Source organism: Astatotilapia calliptera, chromosome 10 (genome assembly GCF_900246225.1).
Source record: "Astatotilapia calliptera chromosome 10, fAstCal1.2, whole genome shotgun sequence".
NCBI classification, from domain to species: domain Eukaryota; kingdom Metazoa; phylum Chordata; class Actinopteri; order Cichliformes; family Cichlidae; genus Astatotilapia; species Astatotilapia calliptera.
The window spans coordinates 13,661,052-13,685,672 of record NC_039311.1 but is presented as its reverse complement, the minus strand read 5'-3'; the positions used below and the strand labels follow the sequence as shown (position 1 = coordinate 13,685,672).

The following is a 24,621-nucleotide window of genomic DNA, read 5'->3' as shown; positions in this document are numbered from 1 at the left end:
GGAAATATCCTCATAACCCATACAAGATTAATGGGCGGCAACAATTGCTTCTTTCCTTATTGGCGTTGTGTTACCACACACGTTAATGCTCCCGAAAACTGCCAAAACTTGCTTTTATAGAGGTGCTCACACTAGCTGATGATCAGTCAAGTGCATTTTATTAGCATCACCTGGCTGCTACTTAGCCTCTTAATTCCTGTGGAAGCAGCAAGGGAATACTTCATTTTCACACAATGCATTTTGGCTTAGGTTTTGTTAAATAAATAATAACATGATTTTGTAGTTCTTATGAGGTTGTAGTTCCCTAATTTGAAGACTTGTTAACGACCAGATTATTTTTTGATGGTTTCACAATAAGTAAAACCTTAGAGCTTTCTCATAATAACTGGATACTTTAACACATTTTATTTTCCCAACTAATTGATTTAATGTTCACTTACATTATAAATGACCAAAAAGCCCTTCCACAGCGGTCGTTCCTCGGTCATTCAAAAGCACTTTTTTCAATTTCCAACATGACTTTTATTTTGATTTTTTTTAACAAACTGGAACACTTTATGCTATGTCACAAAATTACACAGTTAATACACACTAAGGTCAGCATTATTCAGCATGTCTGGTATGTTTTTACAAGCATTGAAACAGTACTGTACATAGCCTCACCACATCCATGATATAACATACAAACTGTCTGGGGAATAGTTACAGTTTCTTTAATATCTCAGTTTTATGCATGGAAAGTAAGCTGATGTAAACGTTTACTTTACATAGTTTACAAATATAAACAAACCTGCGGATACACATGTAAACTCACATTAAGTCGTTAAGGCCAGAGTGCACGGGATGCAATTACTGACACTTGTCATTGGATGCTTAAGAGCTCGCTGCGGCTGATTCTGCAGCGTAAACGCTGTGATGGGTGATGTTTCTCTGTCATTAGCGGCACGCCTCCTCCACGGTCTGCTTCATAAATGTGAATCCCTGCTGGTTGTCAAATCAGACTATTACTTCACTTCTTCTGTCCGGTTATGTTCTCTTGACACCAGCTAAGCATGAAGTCATACTTCAAAACTTTGCTCTCAACAAGTACGTGGTCAAAAAACTTGCATGATGTCATTTCGCCCTACAGTCAGTAATAGTCACTGCAGGTGCACTAGCCTTACAACATCCATTCAAAGTCCAAATTTAACTTCCCCAAACTTTGAAATAGGATAGACTGGCACTCAGGGAAACAGAGCTTATATGCTTCCAGAGTCTCCTTTACGCCTTCACACTGTCGAGACATATCCAAAGTTCAGTCTTCATATTAATAAACAACTCCAGCAGATGTTGGTGACGCAGTCTCGAGTCACCCATCAATGCAATTACTCCAATACATATTATTTTCTTAAAAACATGAATTCATAATTACAATGAATTGGTGCTATAGCGGTTTATGACTAGTGAGAAACCATGGAGCGATTTTCTTTGCAGAGCTACTTCTTGGAAACCCATCATCAAATCAGAGAAGTTTACCCCTCTTAAAAAGCTTCACTATCCTTCTCTTTACCTACACCCCTGCAGCTGCATAATTTCACAAGAAAATGAGCCATAAGAGGAAAAATCATTAACATCAGCAAAAGATATTTCAGGCAGAGAGAATGGCTCAATGTGCTGCTCAATGATCAGAGCAGCCAGCAGGCTTTACAGCCTCCTGTGTCCGTCTCTATCGCTGCATCTCGCTCTCGCAGCATCTACAGTGCATGATGGTGAAGGCGCACTAAAAACACATCTCCTAAGGATAAAAGAAGTGAGAGGGTATGACAGCAGTAAATTGGCTTTTTCCTCCCCTGAGCCCTACTCTAGACTTCCCCTGCATGCTGAGCAATTTGAATTGTGCTGTAATTGCTTATGTTGCTTTTCTCTCCTCGTCATTTCTACAAAAGAATTTGATCTCATTACTTTTGCCTGTGGTTGAATTCGCAGCCACTCACTGCGGTAGGAATAATACTAAGTGGCGTGTTAACAAAAGAAAGGGAGCAGAGTGACTCGGTGCGCCAAACGCAAAGAACTGTATGCGACGCGACAACGCGTTGGTTTTACATTTCATCACTTTTTTAAATGAAGCCATTGCCAAAAGTGTTTCGTTTTTAGTGGTACAAAGCAGATTAAGTGTGGTGCGGCTCCCTATTAGCTCGTTGTGAAGTGGATTATCTTACTCTACCACAGTACGAAGGAGGGAGAGGAAGAGCCGAAGGGGCAGCAGAGAAACGGATGCGACATGGGTCATGAAAAAGAAATCAAAAGCCATGCTCATGCCTGGTTGCAGTGGAGTAGACTGGTTATGGTTTTTGGGAGCAAGTAAAGTGAATGTGGCCTTGGGCAATGTGCTTCTTGGTAAAAGAGGGGTTTCAGTGTGAAGCAAGCTCTAGATGGAGCATTTGCCCAGAGAAAACCTCTCAATTCACCCATGCTCTCATGTATCTGCTCGTGCTGTTGCCTTCCTTTCATTTGAGACAACTTGAGCACAGACAACATGGATACAGCGGGGCTACAGATATCTTTTAACATCTGAGGAGGCTCAAGAGGAAAAAACAGATAGAAAAAAATGCTGGGATACAAAACTAGAAAAAAGGAAAGAAAAAGTGTTATGAGTATTTACATTTCTTCTTGATGACAGTCCTCTGAGGTCCATTCTGAGTGCTGAGATGGATTTGACAGCAGTAGCGAGTGTAAAACGTAAGTGGAGAATGAGATGGAGGCTTCAGTAGCTCCAACACTTCCAGTCTATGATGAGCGCAGGCAGCAGCAGTAATGGATACACGGGCACTGCTTGGTTAGCTGCTCCCCGCTGGCTCCCTCTAGCACCCGATTCTGTGTCAGAGTCCTTATCGGAATACGGCGGAATGACGTTGAATTCTTCGCTCGCCTCTTCCTCCTGCTCCTCTTCTTCGCTGTCCTCCATCTGCGGGAAGCACAGGAAGAGCGATTCTTTCAATTAACATGTGTGCTGGAGCATGGAGGAGAGGTCAGGAAGAGAAAGTCTACATTAACCCAGAATCTAAAGCACATGTAAAAATATCCTAAAGGCAAAAAACCTGGAAGCTAAGACATGACTTTTAGGTTAACAAAAGACAGAAAGTACATTTTGTTTGTGCAACTTGAAACTATCTATCTATATGTGTATATATAGATGTGTGTTTTTGTTGTCAGTTCTCAATGGTATTTGTACACTATTTTAAATTTTAAAAAAAGGTCAACCCCCAGGACGGGACCTATAGGATGTCAGAGAAGTGAAACGGGCAGGGCAACAGATACACAGTTATAGGAGGAGCTGAGAAGAGAGAACCACAGACAGGAATGAAAATTAGCAACTAGGAAGCCACGGTGAGGGAACGGCCACTGGTGAGCCACTGTCGCCCTGAGCATAGTGAGTGCTTAAGAGGTAGAACGAGGTCAAAAATGGAAGAAGCAACAAAAAAATCTGCAGTAAGCGACTTGATCATTGTAGCAATCACCTCAGAGCAATCACCTCCCCCAGAGTGGAGACCCATGCCAAAGGACTAACAAGTGCTGCACTAGCTTCCAAAACAACTTCCTTTGCTGTAGCCGGGGAAACTTTTCTTCTTCTGTGGTTGCAAATACTGTTTTATGATTTGGAGTTTTTATATCTACTGAATTGCCTGACAGCTTTATTCTGCTCACCATTTGATTTGGTAAGATTTTATATTTTTATGTCCTGTATTTCCATATTTTTGCTATTACATCCATGAGCTTGAAGTAAATTTGAATGTTTTATCTTTTTTATCGTTAATGTTTTTGGGATGATCCATTTTTTATTGTGAATAAATGATTTTTATCTACTCTTTAAGCTACCACTCTCTTGTCTGCTCCACTCAGTATCAAAAGAAAAAAGGAGATGTGTGGTGCTGATCTGTGGATCCTTACTGAAACCTAATAATAGTTAGAGTACAACTGTTGACAGTTTTCAGTTTGCTGCAATAGAAAAATGGAACACACCAAGACCATCAGACCATAAAAGTAAACTTTAACTTCTACTTTTGCTAATAGGAAGTTGGGAGAATTGCAGTTGTAATATATTTGTCCTTCACATGACGTAAAATGTGCAAGTGTATGGTTCACTGTCTCTCTGTGTTCGCACTGTCCAAGGTAAGTCCTGCCTTTTCCACTATAGCAAGACAGGGCTGTCAGCATATGTAAAGATTGGCAGGTGTAGGCTGAATATAATTACTGGTTGAACCGCTGTTTTTATACAAAAACCAAATTCTGTTTTCATCCATATTTTTCAAAGGTTTGTGCAAGTAAATCTTTCCATGTTTGTCATTGGCTGATTGGTCACATGCTGTTAACACTGCCTCTCATTGCTAAATTAGGAAACTGCAGATTGCCTCACTGAGTTAACAAACACCTTCGTGTGACTGCTTAGCCTGATTGTCGATGTTGGAGTTAAACCAGAGGAGGAAAAGATATTTGGGGTATGCAAAAGAACTGACCTTTGCCCTCTTTTGCCTTTCAGCCCCTCCCCACAGCGAGGGAGTCTACACACAGAGTCGAATCTGTAAAGATGATCATTGCTGATACATAGCATATAGCATGTATATAAGGTGCGCTACAACCTGTAAGGCTTTCTACTCAAATTCTATGACCTAAAGTACAAATAGGCAGTTAAACTACGATGAAGCACATAACCCAGCTGTCCTTGACAGATTAGTAACACTCCAAAAATTACAATTTAAATGTAAAAATGAGGATCATAAGAACCCAAGACTTCTAGTAAGCCTGGTCCATTATTAATATTAATGAAATTCTATAAAATCACATTTAGGAGTCCCACCAGTAATCTCCAATTTGTCGTGCAAAAGATTTAAAAAGTCAAAAGCAGCACTTCTCTGAGGTAAATGTGCACATTTTGCCCAACATTTTCTTCGTCCCACTCCTTTTTCAGGCAATTTTTGTTTTTTGTTTTGTGTATTTTATGTTCAATATAGGTATTTGTTGTGCCTGAAAATGAATAAATAAATGAAATGAAATGAACACTTGGGATGAGGGATCTTGCTATTTAGGCTTTTCCAATGTCTTCTGTTTCCTCATGTAATCTGTTTTTGACTGTATTTGTATTTCAGGTCCCCGGGGAGCTATATCAGCTCTGCCCAGGCTTTTGTTTCATCATTTCATTGAAGATAGTTCTTTAAAAGTCTGGCTGTATGTTTGGGGTCGTTGCCTTATGCCGCAGGAAAATTTGGGACAAATGAGATGTCACACCATGGAACTATGTGATGGATAAGAATATAAAACGTGAAAATGAAAATTTACACAGTCAGGACAAGTCAGCAGGCAGAAAACTCCCACATTAGCTCAGTATTAGTACATAAATGTATGCTGGGCTTTCTCTGGTCTATGCTTTTGATGTGAAGCAGCGTACAGAAGCAGTGGTTTTCACTTTTTGACCATAGAGCAACATCTACTGATGACCTGGGTGTGATCTTTTTTCAGTAAAATATTAGGTTATTCACAAAATGTTGCTCTCTGTGGATTGTTTAAAGCTATCTGTACAAATAAGAAAGAAGCAGAGCTTAATATTAATAACCCAGATAACATTTTACACAACTTCTCCTTCAAGAGTTCACATTCAACAATCTCTCACTGCTGTATGACTTTCTGTGCTATATATTTTTCCTTTGAGAAAGCCCTGAGTTACAGCGAAGCCTCCATTCAAACACAGCCACAGAGGGTTGTGAGGGCACACTGAATGGAAAGAGACTGAGTCCTCACCTCGGATCCTTACTTTAGTTTGGGTTTTACTTTTGGTCTTGGCATTTCACTGCATTAAAAGTATGGAAGGAAACTTGTAGCACAGTCATCTATCCATTTTTTCATTCAGGTTTTCTCAAATCAGTGCATCGATAAAAGCATCAAAGGAGATGTGGAGTGATGCTGCAGAGTTTCACTTTGGTGTATCCACGAGAATTCATAATCTGACCTTTTTCAGTGAAACTCCAGAAATGAACTGTGCATCTCGATGTCTTCTAAATCTACTAGCGGCGGAGTTTCTGTGCTACGAGGGTGGGTGGCTTGGGATAGGAGGAAAAGAAAATGAGGAATTAGAAGGATTAAACTAGTGAGAGAATGGAGACTATGAAGCAGATGGGTGTGCATACATGAATATTAAAAGTAAGGGCTGAGTCTGCTGCTGCAAACACCTACGGCTAATCCTAGGCCACAATGAGAGGTGTGGATAGGAGAGAGAGGGAGGGAAGTAATCTGAGTTTATACAAGGAGCTCCGGAGCCCGGCACACTGCGATAGTCCCACTTAGGTGTTATCACCTGATACACAGGCGACTGCCTCTTTAGCTGAACTGGTACCACCAGCATATGGCGCAGAGAGCACAGACAACTTACACTGTCGAATTCAGGAAGAGTGTTAATACTGACGTGGACCTTCTCCTGGTAGACGTGTGGGGAGGGCTGAGAAGTTGGCATGGGAGAGTTTTCCACAGGAGGAGGTGCGGAGATTCCCATGGAGCTGATGGCACTGCCTAAAAACAAAAGCAGCAGGGGAAATCTTCTTTAGCTTCACATCATTATTCATCCCTGAAGCATCACCCAAAAAAATTTCTGTGACTTTTCTAAGCATAGTTAGAGCCATTAGCTCTGAAAACACTGTGCAAAACTGTGCATGAGATATGAGCCTCTCTTTTTTGCTTTTTGTTTTTGTGGCACGGTAGTGCACCGTTTAGCACATTCACCTCAAATCATGAAGGTTCTGTTTTCAAACCTGCTACTCTGAGACCTCTGCGTGTAAAGTTCTACCTGTGGCTACTTGAACTTTCTCTGCGTGCTTCAGCCTCTTCCATCAGCCATCGGATGGATTGCTGTGAAATTGGTACATATACCCACATATCCCTTGGCATGAGTTCTGATAACTGAAATTTCCTGACTTTTCATTTAATGCCACCTTTAAGTCAAAACCTTGTACAATATTTCTGTTGGCTCCCTACATATAAAATGGGATGAAAATAATCTAATTTCACATCTCTTCTACACATTCCAAATGTTATTTTAGCTAAATCCCACAGAGAACCTCCTGGCTGCCAAAGACAAGAAAATATCTGCTTTGGTGTGAACAATTATTCCAGAAATTAGCTGGGTCCATGCCACATGTTACCAAGCAGTTCTGATAAATGGTAAATGGCCTGTATTTGTATAGCGCTTTACATATCCAGTCATCCACCCATTCACACACTGATAGTTGAAGGACAGTAAATAAAATACTAAAATATTCAAATTAATATTGCAACTGTTTGTATTTGTGGTGAAGTCATTAGTGGTTGTACAAATACTTGTACGTATATGTAAGTATATTCATGTGAAAGAGAAGGTTTTCACAGGACTGCATGGTATCCTGTGATCCAGGTTGTAGGGATAACTGTAGCAGTAGTAACTTAAAGTAATTGTTTTCTGTATGACTTTGTCAGTCTCTCTTTTTAAAAAAGCGGCTTCCTGCTGGTAACCCCTCCAAACAAGCCACACTCGTTCAGGCTTTTTCTAATAGTGCTGTCATGAACTTTAACATTTAGTATGAGCCCCGTAGAGTAAAAGATGTAGCTCTTTGATTTTGTGCAGTTTCTGTGAGCGCTGCACAGTCTGACCTTCGGGTGAATTTATTGGATGTCCACTCCTGGGAAGATAAACACACACCTGAATGCTCCACACCAGCAAACCACCAAAACCTTTTTTAGAGGTGCTCACATGTGCTGATGAGGAATTAATCAAGATTAGCAACACCCAGGTGCTACTTATCCTGTTAATTCCTATGGAGAAAATGATAGTGTAGTTCGTTTTTCACAGTAATACATAGAGTGCTAAGAAAACTTTCTTTTTCACATGACTCCAGTTATTGCTTAAACACTTTTAAGTCATTTCTTATGCTGCTTTTTGCACTAAAAATATTACCGGTGTAATGTTTTAAATTTATATTTATATAAACATGAATATTTTTTGCTGTGGGATATTCTAGCTTCAACCTGTCAGACATTGGCTACAGGGTGGGATATATAAAATGCACATCCTTGAAACTAGTCATTGTAATATTTGGTATATGCTGCATTTGGTTTCTTTCTTTTGCGTGTTCACTCAGCTACTTTTATCTTAAGCCCAAATAATTGGATGCAGGTGACCAATGACTGCTGTGTATACTAGACATGTATTGACTGATTCTTGGCTGGACAGCACTTAATGTTTGATCATATTTTACTTAAGAGAACGTGTCTGGCCTCTAACAATTATTCTTGCTCTCTTATTAGAGTACAGTACATCAGTAAAAAAAATTTCTACTGTATTGTACTGCAATTTTTTTTATTTTTTTTTTACTTTTTACAGTTTTCTTTATACTTACACAGCAGCAAAATGAGATACTACCCTTCCAGCCATTCTGATTTGGCAACAGTTCAACAAGAAGCCACATTATATTTATCAGATTTAGTGAAAGGATTTATTGACTCCACAAAGCTTGGAAATCAGATTCACATTTGGCAGCCAGCCACACACCAGGGATGATGTCTCTTGCCACTGATTTATTTATAAGAAAACATTATGGTTCAATGGTTTGCCATTTCAATCATCAATTATGACCCACCTAATTTGAATTCTGTGTTCATGCACATTTAAAATGCTCACTTAGATCAGCATGCCTACATTCGTTTAAATAATACTCTAAAAAGTAACATTTCCTCGGTCATTATGCTGACACAGGGTGATTTGTCAGATACAAGATACTTAGCGTAAAGATGAGCAGTGTGTTTAAATTTTGATTTGTAAGATGCATCAGCTACTTGTGCTTCCATTTAAATTTACAAGAACTCCTTCAAATAACACAAAATGTAGAAAAAAATACTATTAAAAATAAAATCAACATATATTACCAAATCCTCAAATGTGAATGTCAATAAGCGTACAGTAAATGATCAAAAAGGTACACTGTTTCTTCAAGTTGTGTTTTTACAGTCTCCTTAGTTAAGTTTAAACTTCCTGAAACTGAAACTTTGAAACACACCTGACTCTCTGAATGTTCATGCACACTTTTATTTTCTCAGAATGACCAGGACATACTCATGCCACAGCTTTGTTTAGCCTATTCCTGATGGCTGTGAAATGATAATGACACGATGCTTCCATAAGGAGTTGTAGTTGCATAAATACAAACAAAATATGGGTCATTGTAGCCCATTGCAAGGTGGTTGCTAGGCAACATCATGACACTATAATACATAAATGTATAATTCAGTTTTTACAGATATATACAAATGTTATTGTGAAATTAAAATGACAGGATGCTTGCATAAGGTGTTATAGGTGCATAAATGCTAAAAACAGGTCCTTTTAGACCTTTGCTAGCTGGTTACCAGGCAACCTCATGGTGTTACAATATATAATACATAACTGATGTTTTGTGGATATAAATGAAATGTCACTGCTGTGAAGTTAAAATGACATAATGCTTGCATAAGGTGTTATAGGTGTATAAATGCTAAAAACAATATTTTCTTAGCATAGACAGCAATACCCTGTTGCTAGGCGGTTGTCTTGCAACCTCATGGTGTCACAATATATATTACATAACTGAATTTTTGTGGATATAAATGAGATGTTAAAGTTAAAATGACATGAAGCTTACATAAGGTGTTATAGGTGCATAAATGTTAAATACAGGTCATTTTGGGCAGTTGCTAGGTGGTTTTTAGCATGGTGTCATAATATATAATAATTTAAGTTTTGTGGATTTGAATTAGTTATTGCTGTCATAAAGTAAAAATGATGTAATGCTTTTATAAATTTTTATAAATGCATAAATACTAAACACAAGTCATTTTAGCCCATTTCTAGCTGGTTGCTAGATAACATGATGACATCATAATTTCTGAGATAGATAAGAACCTTAAGGTGCCTAAGAGGTTCCTGTGCGCCACGTTTGGACGCTTAACTCCTGATCATGTAGGAGGAGTGGGCAGAGAAAGACAGAGACACAGAGACGGAGATTTTGTGTACTAGAGGAAAATCCCAGATCTTAAATTTTATTTGTCTTGAACTGTTTGGTTCTCACAAACTGTTGTGAGTACTGCTTTTGTTAGAACATTTCTGGTATCAATTTTTTTCCTTTGGATAAAAAGCTGTAAAACTGTGCTGTGCTGCCTTCCCTTCCCAGCCTTATTACATCGTACTCACGCAGACAAATATTGTTGGTGAACATCTGCAGGATGCGCTGACAGCCCTGCCATTCATTCCCACTGCCTTCGCATGTGCACCACTGGGACACCTCTGTACTGCTGTTGCTCACGTAGTTGGGAGTCATGATGGTTCCTGGTTATAGAAAGAAGACCAAAGTTATACTGCAGGCACAACTTTATAAACTTTTAAAATCATATTTCCTTCAGACCAAGAATTTTATTTTCAGCACACACCTCTATGAAAGGTAAGACACAGACTACTAACGGTATTAGATGCCCTGCAGGTATGGTGTCACCAGGTTCCCAGCTCTAGATATTGATAATTTCAGGTACACAAAATTACATTTTGAGTGTGAGGAATGAGTGAAAATAATATTTCCCACATTATTTTGGTGAACTGCTGGAAACACTGTTTTTGAATCTGCTGCCGCTGTTATAAGTGATGCTATAAAGAGTAGCAGCTAAGGACCATTTGTGAACCCCTGTAGATTTATTTTGCATAATGAAAATTACACATACCGAATATCGCTGCTAAACACCTATTGGAGGAAGTTCTGTTTGTCAGATTCTGTCTGGGGTTTTTTTCTGAGCTATACACTCTTTCAGCCTCTTCCACCTCTTTAATTTGTTTTCCTCCGTCTCACCTATGAGTCCAGCATAAGCCTTCAGGCACATGGTTCTGCGTTCTCGCATACAGCCAGAGGCAGAGAGAGGGGAGGGCTGGCAGTTATGCTGGAAATCAGCAAAGCGGGATCTGAAACACAAACGCGCACACATACACACACACAAGAAGAGAAAACAGTTTTTCATGTGTCAGCACAGAGAAACAGAGTGTGCATTTTAAAAGTGTTTTGACAATTTCATTTCGGGATTCAGGGTTGTGCTGAATGGAAACAACAAAAGCAACACAAACAACGACATAGTATAGGAGCTCAACCCACTAGAGAAAGGGATACATGAAAACTGCCTGGTACTTTAGTAAAGCTTCAAAAAAATGTAGCTTTCTAGCACTCTGACGCCACCTTCTTTTCTGCAAAAATGCACACACTGTTATTGTCAGTGCTGACAGATAATTTGAAAGGTGTGCAAACCATACATTTTGCAGGTAGATGATGTCTTTTAGGTTTGCAATCAACCCTTTCCACAATGGAGGTGCAGCCCATATGCCGTGTGCATTACTGAAACATAACCCGCTGCTTGTTTCTAGGATGCTGCATAGGTTAGCACGCTAGACAAAGAGACTGCTTGATGCTACTGCAATTAAAAGTAATGAAGCATTGTTGTGCTTCATTACTTTTGTATAAAAATCTGAGTGAGTCTATTGACTCACTGATTTAAAGCTGGAGTTCAATTTAAAACTTTTGCTGATGACAACTTCTTGAGTTCAAAATTCCCACGACTCTCTCTTATGCACTTTGTGCTGTTTGGCCTTGCAGTTGTTCTTTTACTTAATCTTCTTTTTCAGCTTTCATTCATTCATATAAAAAGTATCACCAGGCTAATGAAGTTAATGTATTAAATGTGCACAGATACAGTCATTTGCAGCTGCATCATTCAAAGCTTTTATCAATAATCAACAGCAGATCTATAACACTGTACATTAAATGATGTGAGGTGTGTTTTGGTGCCGTTTCCACACTCTGCAGTATAGTAACACATGTCAGCAGGAATGAAACAGGAGAACCTCCGTCGGCGTAACTTTGTGCTGAACATTGGGGGGGTCAAGATCTCGGTCTAAATAAATAAATAAATCTGGGTAAATTCCCATATGATTAAACATGCAGCTATTTTGCTGGTAATAATTGAAATGAGTAAAGGAAATCAACAGCCTATTTATGCAAGATAATTCATAATTTTATTGGGGGGGTTATATTGGTTGGGTCTGATTATTGGGGGGGTCATTACCCCCCCTAACCCCCCTGAAAATTATGCCCCTGAGAACCTCATATCTCTTTGTTCCTCATAATGCTGTATATTGAAAGTGTTAGTGTTGCGTCACCGTCTACTAAGTCTCAAGTAGTTTACTCTATGGACACTTTGTTAGGTACACCTTGCTAGTATTCGGTAGTACCCCCCTTTTCGTCTTCACTGCTGCCTTAATCTTTCATGGCACAGATTCAACAAGGTGCTGGAAGCTTTCCTCAGAGATTTTGGTCCATATTGGCATGAAAGCGTCACACAGTTGCTGCAGATTTGTCAGCTGCGCATCCATGATTTGACTCTTCTGTTCCACCACGGATGGGTCATATAAATACAGTGATGTCATGTTCAAGAAACCAGTTTGAGAACTGAATCAGTTTGAACTGTTGATATAAGTCATGATAGAATCATGCTTTTATTCTGTTAATGTCATGTGAATTTTGCAGCACTGAGACTCATCAGAGCATGCAACATTTTTTCTCTGAGCTGCTTCCGTGTGAATGGCTGATTACATCCTCGTGTTTACAAGCAGGTGAACAAGTGGACCTAACAATGCGTCTGGTGAGTGTTGTTATATCCATTTAAGAACAATAAGTAGACAGCGCTTGAACAAAAACTGCCCTCACAAATCATCCTGATGAGCAGCGATGTAGCTTTGAATTCTGAGTCACTGGAAGTAAACTGGTCCAATCTTTTGCTCCCACTTCTGTATCTGTAAAAAGCTTCCTCAGTGGTTATGGCCCCATAGGACCTGTCACCTGCTTATATTTCCCTACGAGCAGACAAGAAAGGATACGGTACATTCAAGGCGTAAAATATTTATATTCCGAGACTTTAATCTTTGAGTTACAATGCAACAATGTGCTGAAAACCCACAGGTCCTGGCATTAACATTCATATCTACCACCTGCCTGAGCACCGTTGCAGACCAAGCACCCCCATGTCAATACCACTCTCTGTTGGCAGCATGACAATATTCCCCAAAAACCACAAAAACTGCTCAGGAAAATCCCAGAATAATACAAAGAGCTGAAATCAACGGCACAGCCTCCAAACCTCCCACATTCAAATTCAAACAAGCATCGAAATTGGGATCTAAAGATGCACCGCATCAAGTCTTACCACAGGCCAGAACAGGACTCAAAGGCACCACGGGACACTTCAAAATATCTTGTGTCCATGCACCAACAGGTCAGAGCTTATTTAGTGGCACAAGTGGACATGGACAACATTAGCTTTTAATTCCACTTTAAGTCCAAAAGCAAGGGTCGTGCAGTGGGTCTGGTATGTTCAGGACATCTTGGATTGTATCATCTGAATGACATGCTAAATCACATCTGGGAAAAGCAGACCTGGTGGATGAATTTTGTCAATCAAAAAAGCATTTACAGCTTCCATTCACTTTACATTTAGTTACATTTATTCCCCTCACTAGTAATCCGGGGGGTGTATCTCATACATATCACCCTTGAAGGACTGCATGTTTGTGCTTTAGGGGAGAGATTATTTAATTAACTCATTCATCAGTGAAGGGGAAATTTTATTTGCAGCAGTTCTGTTGATACTAACAAAATGGGAGATGCTCATCAGAATGCAGCTCACTGGTGCCACTAGTGTTTAAAAAGACAGCACCGTGTGTTTGATGTATCCATGTTTGAGGACTGTGTCGAATCATTACTTTGTGGTTAACTTTGCAAATATTTCTGACTCATTTTTCAATGCTTTTTCTGTTCTGTGTCCATACGACGAGCCCTTAATGTTCAGCATCAGTCTACTCAAACAGCCATCTTACCTACACAGCTCATCTTTGGAGCAGTAGTTCTGAAGGCTGAGGCAGTTGGGCTTGCCCGCCCTCTCCTCCCCTCTCACATTCTCCTCATAAGAGCATGACGGGACGATGGTTTTCCTCCGGCGCTCCCCACACAGTGTGTCAGAGCAGGGACAGAAGAGCAAAGCGAAGCTGTACTCCTCTGGCACGCGCTCCAGGAAGCGCCGCAGGGCTTTGTGGCATTTCTGGCGGTTACAGCTGTTGTCAGAGACTGTTGCTCGCTTGGTGCAGGCTACAACATATTCTGACCGCAGAGAGCCACATTTCTCGTACAGGCCACAGTCCTGTGCCGCCTTCAAGCACTGGTTTTGACCATCCATAGTATTAGAGGAAGCTGGGGGGAGGGATTTGGGAGGAAAACAGAGCAATGTATACCCAGGAAAATCAAAAATGGCATCTAAATCTAATTTTGGGAGCAAAATCACAAAAACGTTCCTCTCTACCTGACATGATGGAGGCCATACGCGACATCTCGATGTTTCTCACCAGGTTTAACTTCAGTTCTTCATATGGAGACACTTCATACTCATCATATGCTAAAAAGGCAGAACAAAGACCACATCTATGACCCAGCTGAGAATTCAGCACATACAGACATTAAATGCAAGCATCAAACCCACCTGCGAATCTCACAGTCCAGTAGACCTTGAGGCAGTGCTCTTCCCTACGAGAGCCACGCTGACACTTGCAAACTTGGAGGGGGCGATAGCGCTGCAAGGAGTTCTGGGCCTCCAGGCACTCCAACCGCGCGTCTGCCCTGAGGGGCGCCACGGCTTCCTCGGCCGCGCAGTACTCCAGCAATCGATAGATGGCCATGCAGGACTGCTCCTGGATGCATCCCTGCTCGGCCACCAAACAGTCTACGGATGCAGATACTGTCACGCTACCTGCAAGAAAGGTTAATGTCGTAAGTGGTGAAAGCTGCATGTTGCCAACATTACTGGGTTTATTGTCCCACCATCCAGTACTAAATAGGCTTTAATTAAGGCAGCAGAGCCAGGTGAGTGCACTCCATAGGCACTCAGCAGGTTATGATAATATCCAAAAAGGAAGATAAAATTGAAACTACACAAGAGCAATAGAGCAAAACCTCAGATCTAATCAAAGAGACTAAGGAGAATAATTTACCAACACTACAGGAGTATGTTATGGCTATAATCATTTTCAAATTATTTCCTCGTCTTCCCAGTGGGCATCGTAGTTGAATTTTCTTCTTCTGGTTTCTTTTTTTCCCCACACAACTTAAAAGTAAATCTTTGACTTTTTTTATCAGTTTATTGTTCAGCACAATATTTGCACCAGTGGGAGTTACAGCATGTCCTCTTAAGCTGTTTAGTATGCTTCACCTCAAATTGTAATACGATGGAGCTCATATACTATGAGTTAGCTTCATCTCTCTTAAGAGTTAACCATCTTTGCTTTAAGTGAGCAAAGATGAGAACTTAGCCAAATCTTTAGTAACCACTTCTGTTAGTCATATATTTCCTCAGCTTCTACATTCCCAACAACACCAAAAGGATTTTGCTCTCTAAATTAACATTGCCATACTGTTTGATTAAACTACTTAGTGGAGGATCCTACTGATGTTTTTGATGATTCATCCTATTAACTACCTCTTCATACACCCATGATGTATCCCATTAAACGCAACATTACTACTGCTGACAACTTTCCGAAGCGTAATTTCAAGATTGATTCCCCACCTTGGTTTCTGATTTCGCCGGATGTTCACACAGTTAAAGTTTTGTCTCTTTTATTTTGGGGGTCAAATCAATGTTATTGTCCGTTTAGAAATCTGTCCACACTTTTCTGTTCAAGTGCTTCTTTGAGGGTTTGGGAGTCAGCTTCCTAACTGCATTGCATTCAGACACTAGGAAGAAACTCTAAAAGACAACCGGGCATGTGGTGAGAAAAAAAAAATCTGCTAGTTTCCTGGATCAGAAGGGATGCCATTCAACAGCCAGCCCTCAAGTCTTGGATGCGTTTTTGCTCTGCAAATACTTGAACCACCACCAAGAGAGTATTTCCGGAATTGGCCCCTCCTATGTGACAGTAATTGGCCAAAAAGTGAAAGTAGCTTTCTATAAACAAGCATGCATAGAAATATCATTAAAAAAAAGTTTATGAGAGGCAGTGAAAGCAGTGTAAAAATGTATACGTTTAAATTACATAAAAGATTATACAAACCTGACTATCATCCTCTTACATGTGTCACACTGGTATTTATTAGGCTATGTTCAGATATGTGTACTTGTGAATGTCTTGCGCTGCTGTTGTTATTATTATAAGACACTTAAACAGCTTAGGGCAAATCCTTTTGCAGCAGAGTTCCTTCCATTTGGAACAAGCTTTTACTGATGCCAGACACCGTCTCCACATGTAATGCCAGAGACAAAACCAATTTATTCAGCACTATGCAGCACGTCACTTCCAGTTTTACCTTCACACTGAGACTCAATCTGGATATCACACTCAGACACTGACTGAATTGAAACATCCACTATCAGGATGTTCCCCCAGCTTATGTGCGCATTCATACAGCTGCTCCTGCAAAACATGCTACTTAAGGACGCTAAAGATTTGCATCAGCTGTATATGTATTTGTAGAAACATGCTGAATATCACCAACCACATTTCCTCTACATGTCAGAACAAAAAACACGTGGCTCCATTGTGATTAGGCATGAAGCATATTTTGATTGGCAATGTTCTGCCTCGAATGACTGCGAGTGATAAACTACAAATCATTTCATAATGCTGATTGCTGCTCAGTAAAAAAAAAAACACAATGCAGGAAGGCCAAAGGCAGGCCGAGTGAGTCGAGAGAGAGTAAAAACATTTGTTTAAAGAAAAGAAAAGAAAAAGCAGTCTTCAAAAAAATGTATCTGAAGGAGCATTTCAGGAAATTAATTTTCTCAAATGTGACACATTATTGTCCCCACAAATTACACTTGATATACAGTCATTCGAGACTTATAAGGAAAATAGCTTGGATAGGCAATATGCACTCACTTTTCCCACTTTAGCTCATTAATTTTCTATATCCTGTCACTTTGTAAGTGCATGTAATGAATAGGCTGGCAGATATATAAAACTGGGTTGCACATAGAGTAAATCATCATGTTTAAAACTTAATGCATGCCTGCTAACAAATATCTGTACCCATTTCATACACACGTATACTTGTGATTCAGTACATTAACATTTACATCACATAAGCTCGTATGCAAACACACGCGGCATTGTGTTAGATTGGTCACACACTTCGATTAAGCTCCTGCTGACTGGCGGCCCAAAGCGCGGCTGCAATCCAATTCTGCTGCTGCATGTTTTGCAATCTCAGGCGCCACATGAGGTCCACGTCTCACTTTGGCATGAGACATATCATAAACAGAAGCTATGCTTCATCGCCACAGCAGGAAAACTTCCAAAGCGACTGCTGGGACTCCATAGGGTGAGGTGGGGGTGGTGGATAGTAACACACAGGCCAATCAGTCATATTCACGGTTACAGCAAAGGTGATGATTACCTGTCTATCTGTGTATCGTGACGTCTCGATAATCCTACCAAAGTATTACATCCCAGCACTTTTAGCTGCAATTTTAGCAGGCTTTGTATAATCTCCAGTTTATTCATTATTCTTTCTCAGTGTTTTTTCCTTCGGGCTTACATTCGATAAAGACAGACTATCAGCAGTTTTACTTTGTGAGAACCTTTCATGGTGTAAGCTCACACATGCGCATACCAACACACATATACATCAGAGATAACAAAAACCTCTATGGAGTCCAGACCAGCTCTTTTATGCCTCGTCCAGCGTGCAGGTCAGAAGTTCATTTTTAGCATTATTTAACGCTATGCTGATAAAGAAGCACTAGGCTCACATTATGGGGGTTTTTTTTGGGACGACAAATTGCTACAGTAAACTTCTGCATTAAGGGAATTGTTGGTGTAAGCACGGGGTTTATGTTTTTCAGGAAAAAAGAAAAATAGAAAGAAAAGTAAGCGGGAGATTAATTACTGCGATATGGGAGCCATAATGCACTCTATTGATTTCTCACTGGGCTGATTAATAGAATTTGTGAGCTGATGAAGGTTGAAGCCATAAACGTCAAACCATACACCACATACCGACATTCACAGAGGGACCAACTGGGTTGGCAATTTTCTCTTCCGTCCTTTCAAACACATGGGATGGGCTGTAGAGCGTCCAGATTGTTGGGCAGTAATTTGACTTGAGAGGAGACCGTGGCGGGAGAGTGCGACTCTGATGTGAAATCTGCTCAGAGATTGTGACAGAAGGGACTTCTTGGAAGGAAGTCACAGACTCAAGGAGCAAATGGAAGCACAGCAACAAGATGGAGAAAAAGGAGAAACACGCTCACGGCTGCCACAAAGTGTTACTACGTGCACTCATTCACAAGCACACCAGTGGGATTCCTGTCTGACCTGTTCATGCATTTCTGCGTGCACGTAAAAGATTTTACTTGTTGTAACTGGAATTGTTGACAATCAGCAGCTACAGTTTTGTGTCAGGGAAAGTAGAGCTATAATTAAAATGCACTTATTCCACCATAAAAACACAAACACTTACTGCTCTTCTTGACCTTCTAGTGAGTACATTAAATAAATATAGATTAGGATTGGACTTTAAACAAACAAAAAAATAGCAGCTTGAAGATGTCAGCTTGTGTTTAGGTAATTATTAGTAGCAGTTAAACCACATATTCAACCGTGGTTTTATAGCTGCAATGACAACGATGAGGCTAATGTTCAATATCTCTATAGCCCTGTTTTGTTCATTAGCGGCACATTAAAAGGACAACAGTGTTGGCATGCTAGGGCTGACCCACAACCATGCTGGGATATTGTATTTCTATGAAATTAACTCATCAACTGACCACAAGACGTCATGCTAAAAACAAAACAAAACATGGGACTAATAAATGGGAGCGGATACCCCGCAGAACATTATGCTCAAATCATGATGTGTAATTTGAACACTGTTCCCTGTGCAGTGTGGTCAGAGCTGCTTCCTCAGGAAGGACACAGATGGTTGATCAGTGCTGATTAAGGCTTCAGTGGCTCCTTATTGACACAATCGTTTCCACTGAGAATTATGCAAATTCAAACAATCGGCTCAGCCTCCTCTAACATTAAGCCTTCTTTTAACATTAAACATATGCTTAACAGTTTGCACATATTCTCTTTGTTACGAGCAAAGTTTCGCTACTGCCCTGGGCAGCCTCGGTCGAGCAGTTCCTCTTAAAGAAATGGCAAAAGTTGGTTTTCTTTGTCTGTAATGGAAAGCTGACTTATTTAGTATGTGAACTCGTGCTGAGATGACTCTTATTTAACATGCTATTTCAAAGCATATGCATTTCCTTTAGATGTCGCTGGGTATTTGGGACTTATTAGTGCTCAAAGAAAAACATTTCAAAAGAAGCTGAAAACAAAGTTATTATTTATCAAGGAAACACAACAACAACCATACATTAGCCAAGCAACCACAGTACACTGCGTTATCTTTTTCTCCCTCGTCATTGTGCTTACATGCTTTTGTGGCCTCTCTGTTCTGCATTGTAGCTTCTTCCGCTTCAGTCACTTCATGCAGTTCTACCTGCTGCATTTATTTATTCTCTACAACCTATCAAGTCATCAAATTTTTCCACACCTAAAGTGTACAAGCCCCATCTTTTTTCCAGCAGCTCTCACAGCTGTGGCCACATGAGGACAACACTGATTGGTTTAGTAACATGTTTCATTGACTTTAAAAAAAAAAAAAAAAGTGCAGTCTTCAAAAAATCTGATCATTTGCCAACTTCTTTTCAAAAATCTGTTTGTGGAACAACTCTTCACACCTCCTTAAATAAAAAACACACCTTGTTTAAATTACCTCGCATGTATGGGCAAACACCTCACCTTTCATTTTGCCTCAGTTTGTGCAACATAACAACACTAGTGCTGAAAACTTCCATACGGAGCCACTTGCTTAACCACTTTTGATGTACCAACCCAAAGAAAGACTCCAGGCCTGGGGGGCCCTCAGTAAGTGAGTCAGGAGTAAGCAAAGCAGTATTAGCTGCTCGACAGTGAGTTGTTGAGCAGCAGGTAAAGCTGTCTGAATCCAGAGGCGACAGTTCTGCTGGTGAGGACAAGAATAATCATTTCATGTTCGATATCAACAGCTACCCAGTGCATCTAGTACATGGATAATGTCTCACTTAATGAGCCGTGCCAGCGGATTGTGCAGCCACATCACGCAGGCAGCATCCCTCCGCTGTACACCAGGTAAAACGCATCAGGTGCTGCATCAGCCAGCTAGGGTGTCTGGATCTGTGTGAATATTTCAGGCTTCTGCCTTCTGCTGCCTGATGTAGTTCTAAATTCCAACGTGCCAAGACATTTCTTGGCCAGACACACACACGAGCACTGACAGTTTCCATCGGGCTGTGGATTTTTTGTTTGTGCCATCAAGTGTGTGCGAGCGGCAATCAAGATGCAGTGCACACGTGAACAAATTGACTATTACAGCCAGTCATACATAAGTGACACAATTTAACGTTTAAGAAAGTGGGGCTTTTTTATGCTTTTAGCTTGACAGTAAGAAACCAGGTGTCATTCAGACCTACATTTAATTGCTATCCTTGATGTGATCCTTTTAATTAAAATGACTCCTTTAATGCAAAATGTCAAATAGATGCATATTCAGAGGAATTTCATATTTTTTATCTAAGGAATATTCAATGGGCTTCTTGCCAGTTTAATTTTTGTGTGCTGTCGTCCTAAACAAAACAGAATTACAGGCACAGGGAACATCAAGACAATGCCTGAGCATTCAGAGGGGAAGACAAAGAAATGCCTATGGCACGGAGAGAAGGATAAAGAGGCTGAGAATTGGATAAACCTGCGTGCATGAGGTGAAGTCAAATAGCCAAATAGAAACTCCAGGGAGACTAGTCCACCTAAGAAGTGGGTAACTTTACACAGCCTGAAAATAAGCCCTAATAAATTTGTGACAACCGTGTTATGGCTCAATCACATCCACTAAATGAACTACCAAAATAGCAGTGCTCAATCAGCAGTTGCAGCCTCTACTGGGACTTTAGCGATAATCCTCAGGGGCCTGGCAGCAAAGGGTCAAAGTCGGGTTAAATGTCACTCAACAATAGCCAGCTTTCAGTTTATATAGCTGGCAAACATGCAGTGTTTCCACATTCAAAGTGATTGCATGCATTATTTGTGGGCTTTCTTTCCATTGCACTATTCATTTGAGGAAAGAACCGTGGATTCAACAACATATACAAAAAATAACCCAGAGAATGAGAATCAGATCATATCTTTGACCCAACAGATGATAGATTTTAAAGTCAGCTTTTAAAAGTCGGGACTTTTGTTCAAAGGCGTGAAAATTCTTAATCTATACCTATAGATGTTTTTCTCCTCTTCAGTCTTGGTGACAAACCTTTTGAGAAGGCCACTGTCATCATCTTGTTGGCGCTGCCATTGTTGAGGCCACCGAGTTGCACAAAGTCGGATATATTCCAAGGTAAAAATAACATTGCATGAAATGGAATACAGTTCGTAGGGGCCAGACTATTTAAACAGCAAGTCTGGCCAAACAGCCGTTTTGAAACAAAGTAGCTCCACAACAGATTTGACCAAAACGACATTAACACCGAGACCAGATTCCGCACCGATTACACTTTTTTTTTTAATGACGTTGATTAACAAAATTAAAATCCAATAATTTCTCTTGCAATCAGGTATAATGTCAGAAGTGAACATCAGTGCAGACTAATTTGCATGTGTAATGATTCGTATCTCGATTAATTAGCACTTGAAAGTAGCTGCTTTTCTTGGTGTGATTCCACCTAAGTGCGTGGCAGGTGGGCTTGAAACACTATGATGTTCTGCGTGTCTGAAGGCTCTGACATTCACGAGAAAGCATTCATCATCTAATGATACAAATCTCTAATGGGCAGCCTCACCTGATGTTATCTGAACATTCCCGGATGCCGAGAAGGATGAACCTCCTGTACTTGGAGCATAATCCAACAATTACACTATTTGCATGCATTTGTGCAGTGAAAAGCAGAGGGTGGGCGGTGGCTGTGTGTCCTGCGGTCTGTGTTACATTAGATCAAGAACAATAGATCAAGATACATGACATGTAAAGAGCCACAAGCTCTGATGTACATGTCACATTTTTCAAAAGAAAGATCAAAATGGATATATCTCTAAACCAGCAACCACAGACCAACAAGCTTTACGCTCCACTGAGATGTCCGACCACATTATTGACTTTAGACAATATAAAGGCACTTGGCAGAAGCTTAATGTGTGTTCACACTGCAAATTCACGGAGCCTGCTGAAATGTCAGATATTGCTGAGAGGTCTCTCTTGAGTTGATCTTCACAAAAGACAATGACTGCTCGTGCTGTGACACTAAATGCTCTCTTTTGTTACTTCTATTAAGTTGTGAATGTCAGATTTAATCCTACAGCAAATTCACTTCCATTGCACATTTTATGAAATAAAGGAAGAAAGGTCTATTGTCTCAGACCTGAACACATCATCCACATGTAATATCTGAACTTCTGCTAGCTTTTGTATTATTTCGTGGACCTGTGTAGTTTTATTCTGAAGGCTGTCCCAAAAGTTTCTCTTAAACCTGGAATACAATGCAAGACTATTTATGAACCTGCGTCCAGCCAACGTTTATTCTCCTTCTCATGCGTGGACAAAAAGTCTTTCTCCCTTTATGAATTTCAATATCAAGCCAGCTACCGCTCGGGTCACACAGATGTAGGCAATATACAAAAATAATAACAGAACATCAGCAAAACAAATTTAGCTCCGGTGTCTTCGTGTGTATCTCGGCTTGGGGCTTCATACTCTCTAATATGCTGCTATTCGTTCATACATTTGCATGAAAAACACGCACGCACGTACCCGCACACACATGCACTTTCTTATTAAAGTTGTCAGAAAATATCTCTTCCAAAAGATCCCAGCTTTGCATTATACACCGCGATATGGCAGTCTAAACGGGTGATTAAAATCTCACTTCAAAATCAGAAAGGTGATGCTTACCATGAGAGAAAACATTGAGCAGAAGTCCAACGATTATCATCCTGCCCGGTGACATTGGATAGTTAGGGATTAGGAAACTCGCACCCGGCTCACTGCAGCTCAGTGACCCGTCTCCTGCCACATCCAGCCTCCCCTGCCGCTGCGCCCTCACGGACTGACTGACTGAGGCTGATCGGATGGTCTAGCAGCCTATACAAAGTTGGCAAAAACTGAACAGGAGCGATTCAAGTTCTCGCGATTTTTGTTGTTCCATTTATTTTTCGGATCCCGGTTATATTGATCTCTGTCGGACGCCAATTCCAAAATCATTTATCCACAAAAGAAGAAAGAGAGAGAGAAGAAAGTTTCTCTGCAGCTGATCGCGACAAAGCTCCCATCAGTCACACACCGTACCGTAACCTCCCGAGCGCGAGCTGTGTGGCGTTTGCGCTTCTGCTACCCTGGCAGCTCCACAGTTGTCCAGCCAGAGTTGAGAGCAGACTGAGACTGCACGGTGCAACTCTTGTTAAAGGCGCAATGTGATTGGCCCAATGCAACGAGCGATTGTGGCCAAAGGGACGTGAAAATGTTTCCAGTGGGAGAACAGCTGGGTCCCAGAAGGAAAATATGGGCATCAACTTTATGGACAACGTGCATCTGTTATTGAGGTTACACAGGGGGGAAAAGTTAGCACCATTACTGTGAATCTACTCAACTCTTCACGTGTTGTGTTTAGTTTTTGATGGTCGGTTGTGTTCAAAGCATAGCTCCAGTGAATGAACATGAATGCTTTCGACCTTGACGCTTATAATAGGCTTTTGTGCCATGCCAGGCTGCATTCAGAGGAAATCTGAGGAAGACGAACCTTTGTTTCCGTTTGGACTATATGTCCACGGTTATAAATCGTTTTGGGGTTTTTGTTTCTTCCACAGCTGCCTTAAATTAAACAGCTCTCATCCTTTCCATCGAGACTGGTCTGCAGTTCAGGCTTTTCCCATTCATATCAGTTTATAGCAGGAGTGGAACTGTGAGATCTTAATTTGTTCCAGTGCTGTGGCTGATCTGTGGGGGGAATGTGGTTATCCACAGAGGAATGAATTCAGAAATACTAAAATAAGACTGCTCACCTGTAACGCTAAGGTGATTTCACTCCCTTGTGTTTGTTATTGCACGATTCCGTCTTTCATTATTTCCTCAACTTCTCTCACTTTCAGTATTTTACAAAGATTTGTAGCATCGTTGAAAAGCTTTCAAGTATAGCATCCACTTTTTTAATAAATTGCTTTCTTCTTCTTCTTTTTACTTTAAGGTGTTTGTTTGTGGTTTCGTGGAGTTCACAAGCCTATATGTTTTTAAAAAATGCTCCACTCAAAAAACATGATTAAATACACCCACAGCTGCCTCTCAATAAAGGCGAACAAAAGCAATTTGAAATTGCAAAGTGCGTGCAATTGACCTGCTGTCCTCACTGTAATTAAAAGCAGAGGGATTAATGGATTAATTTACACATCCTGTTGAAATGTATTCTCAAGTGGCAGCAAGAAATACAAGTGGACAGTGACTGGCGTTAAAA

The 24,621-nt window shown here is 40.5% G+C and overlaps 1 protein-coding gene across 2 annotated transcripts; it reads right to left on the bottom strand.

Annotated features, from left to right (window-relative positions):
- Nucleotides 1-390: 390 nt before the first annotated feature.
- Nucleotides 391-23,934, bottom strand: LOC113030795 (GDNF family receptor alpha-4-like). 2 transcript variants are annotated; one of them, XM_026182513.1, is made up of 8 exons: nt 23,070-23,934; nt 14,593-14,859; nt 14,416-14,508; nt 13,937-14,306; nt 10,869-10,978; nt 10,223-10,357; nt 6,434-6,537; nt 391-2,944 (listed from the first exon to the last, which is right to left on the bottom strand). In XM_026182513.1, exons 1-8 carry the CDS (start codon nt 23,122-23,124, stop codon nt 2,744-2,746), a joined length of 1,335 nt encoding a protein of 444 aa, XP_026038298.1. In that variant the 5' UTR covers nt 23,125-23,934; the 3' UTR covers nt 391-2,743. The 2 variants fall into 2 exon arrangements, with proteins under 2 accessions (XP_026038298.1, XP_026038297.1); XM_026182512.1 differs by having other exon boundaries at nt 6,401-6,537; nt 23,070-23,933.
- Nucleotides 23,935-24,621: the final 687 nt, after the last annotated feature.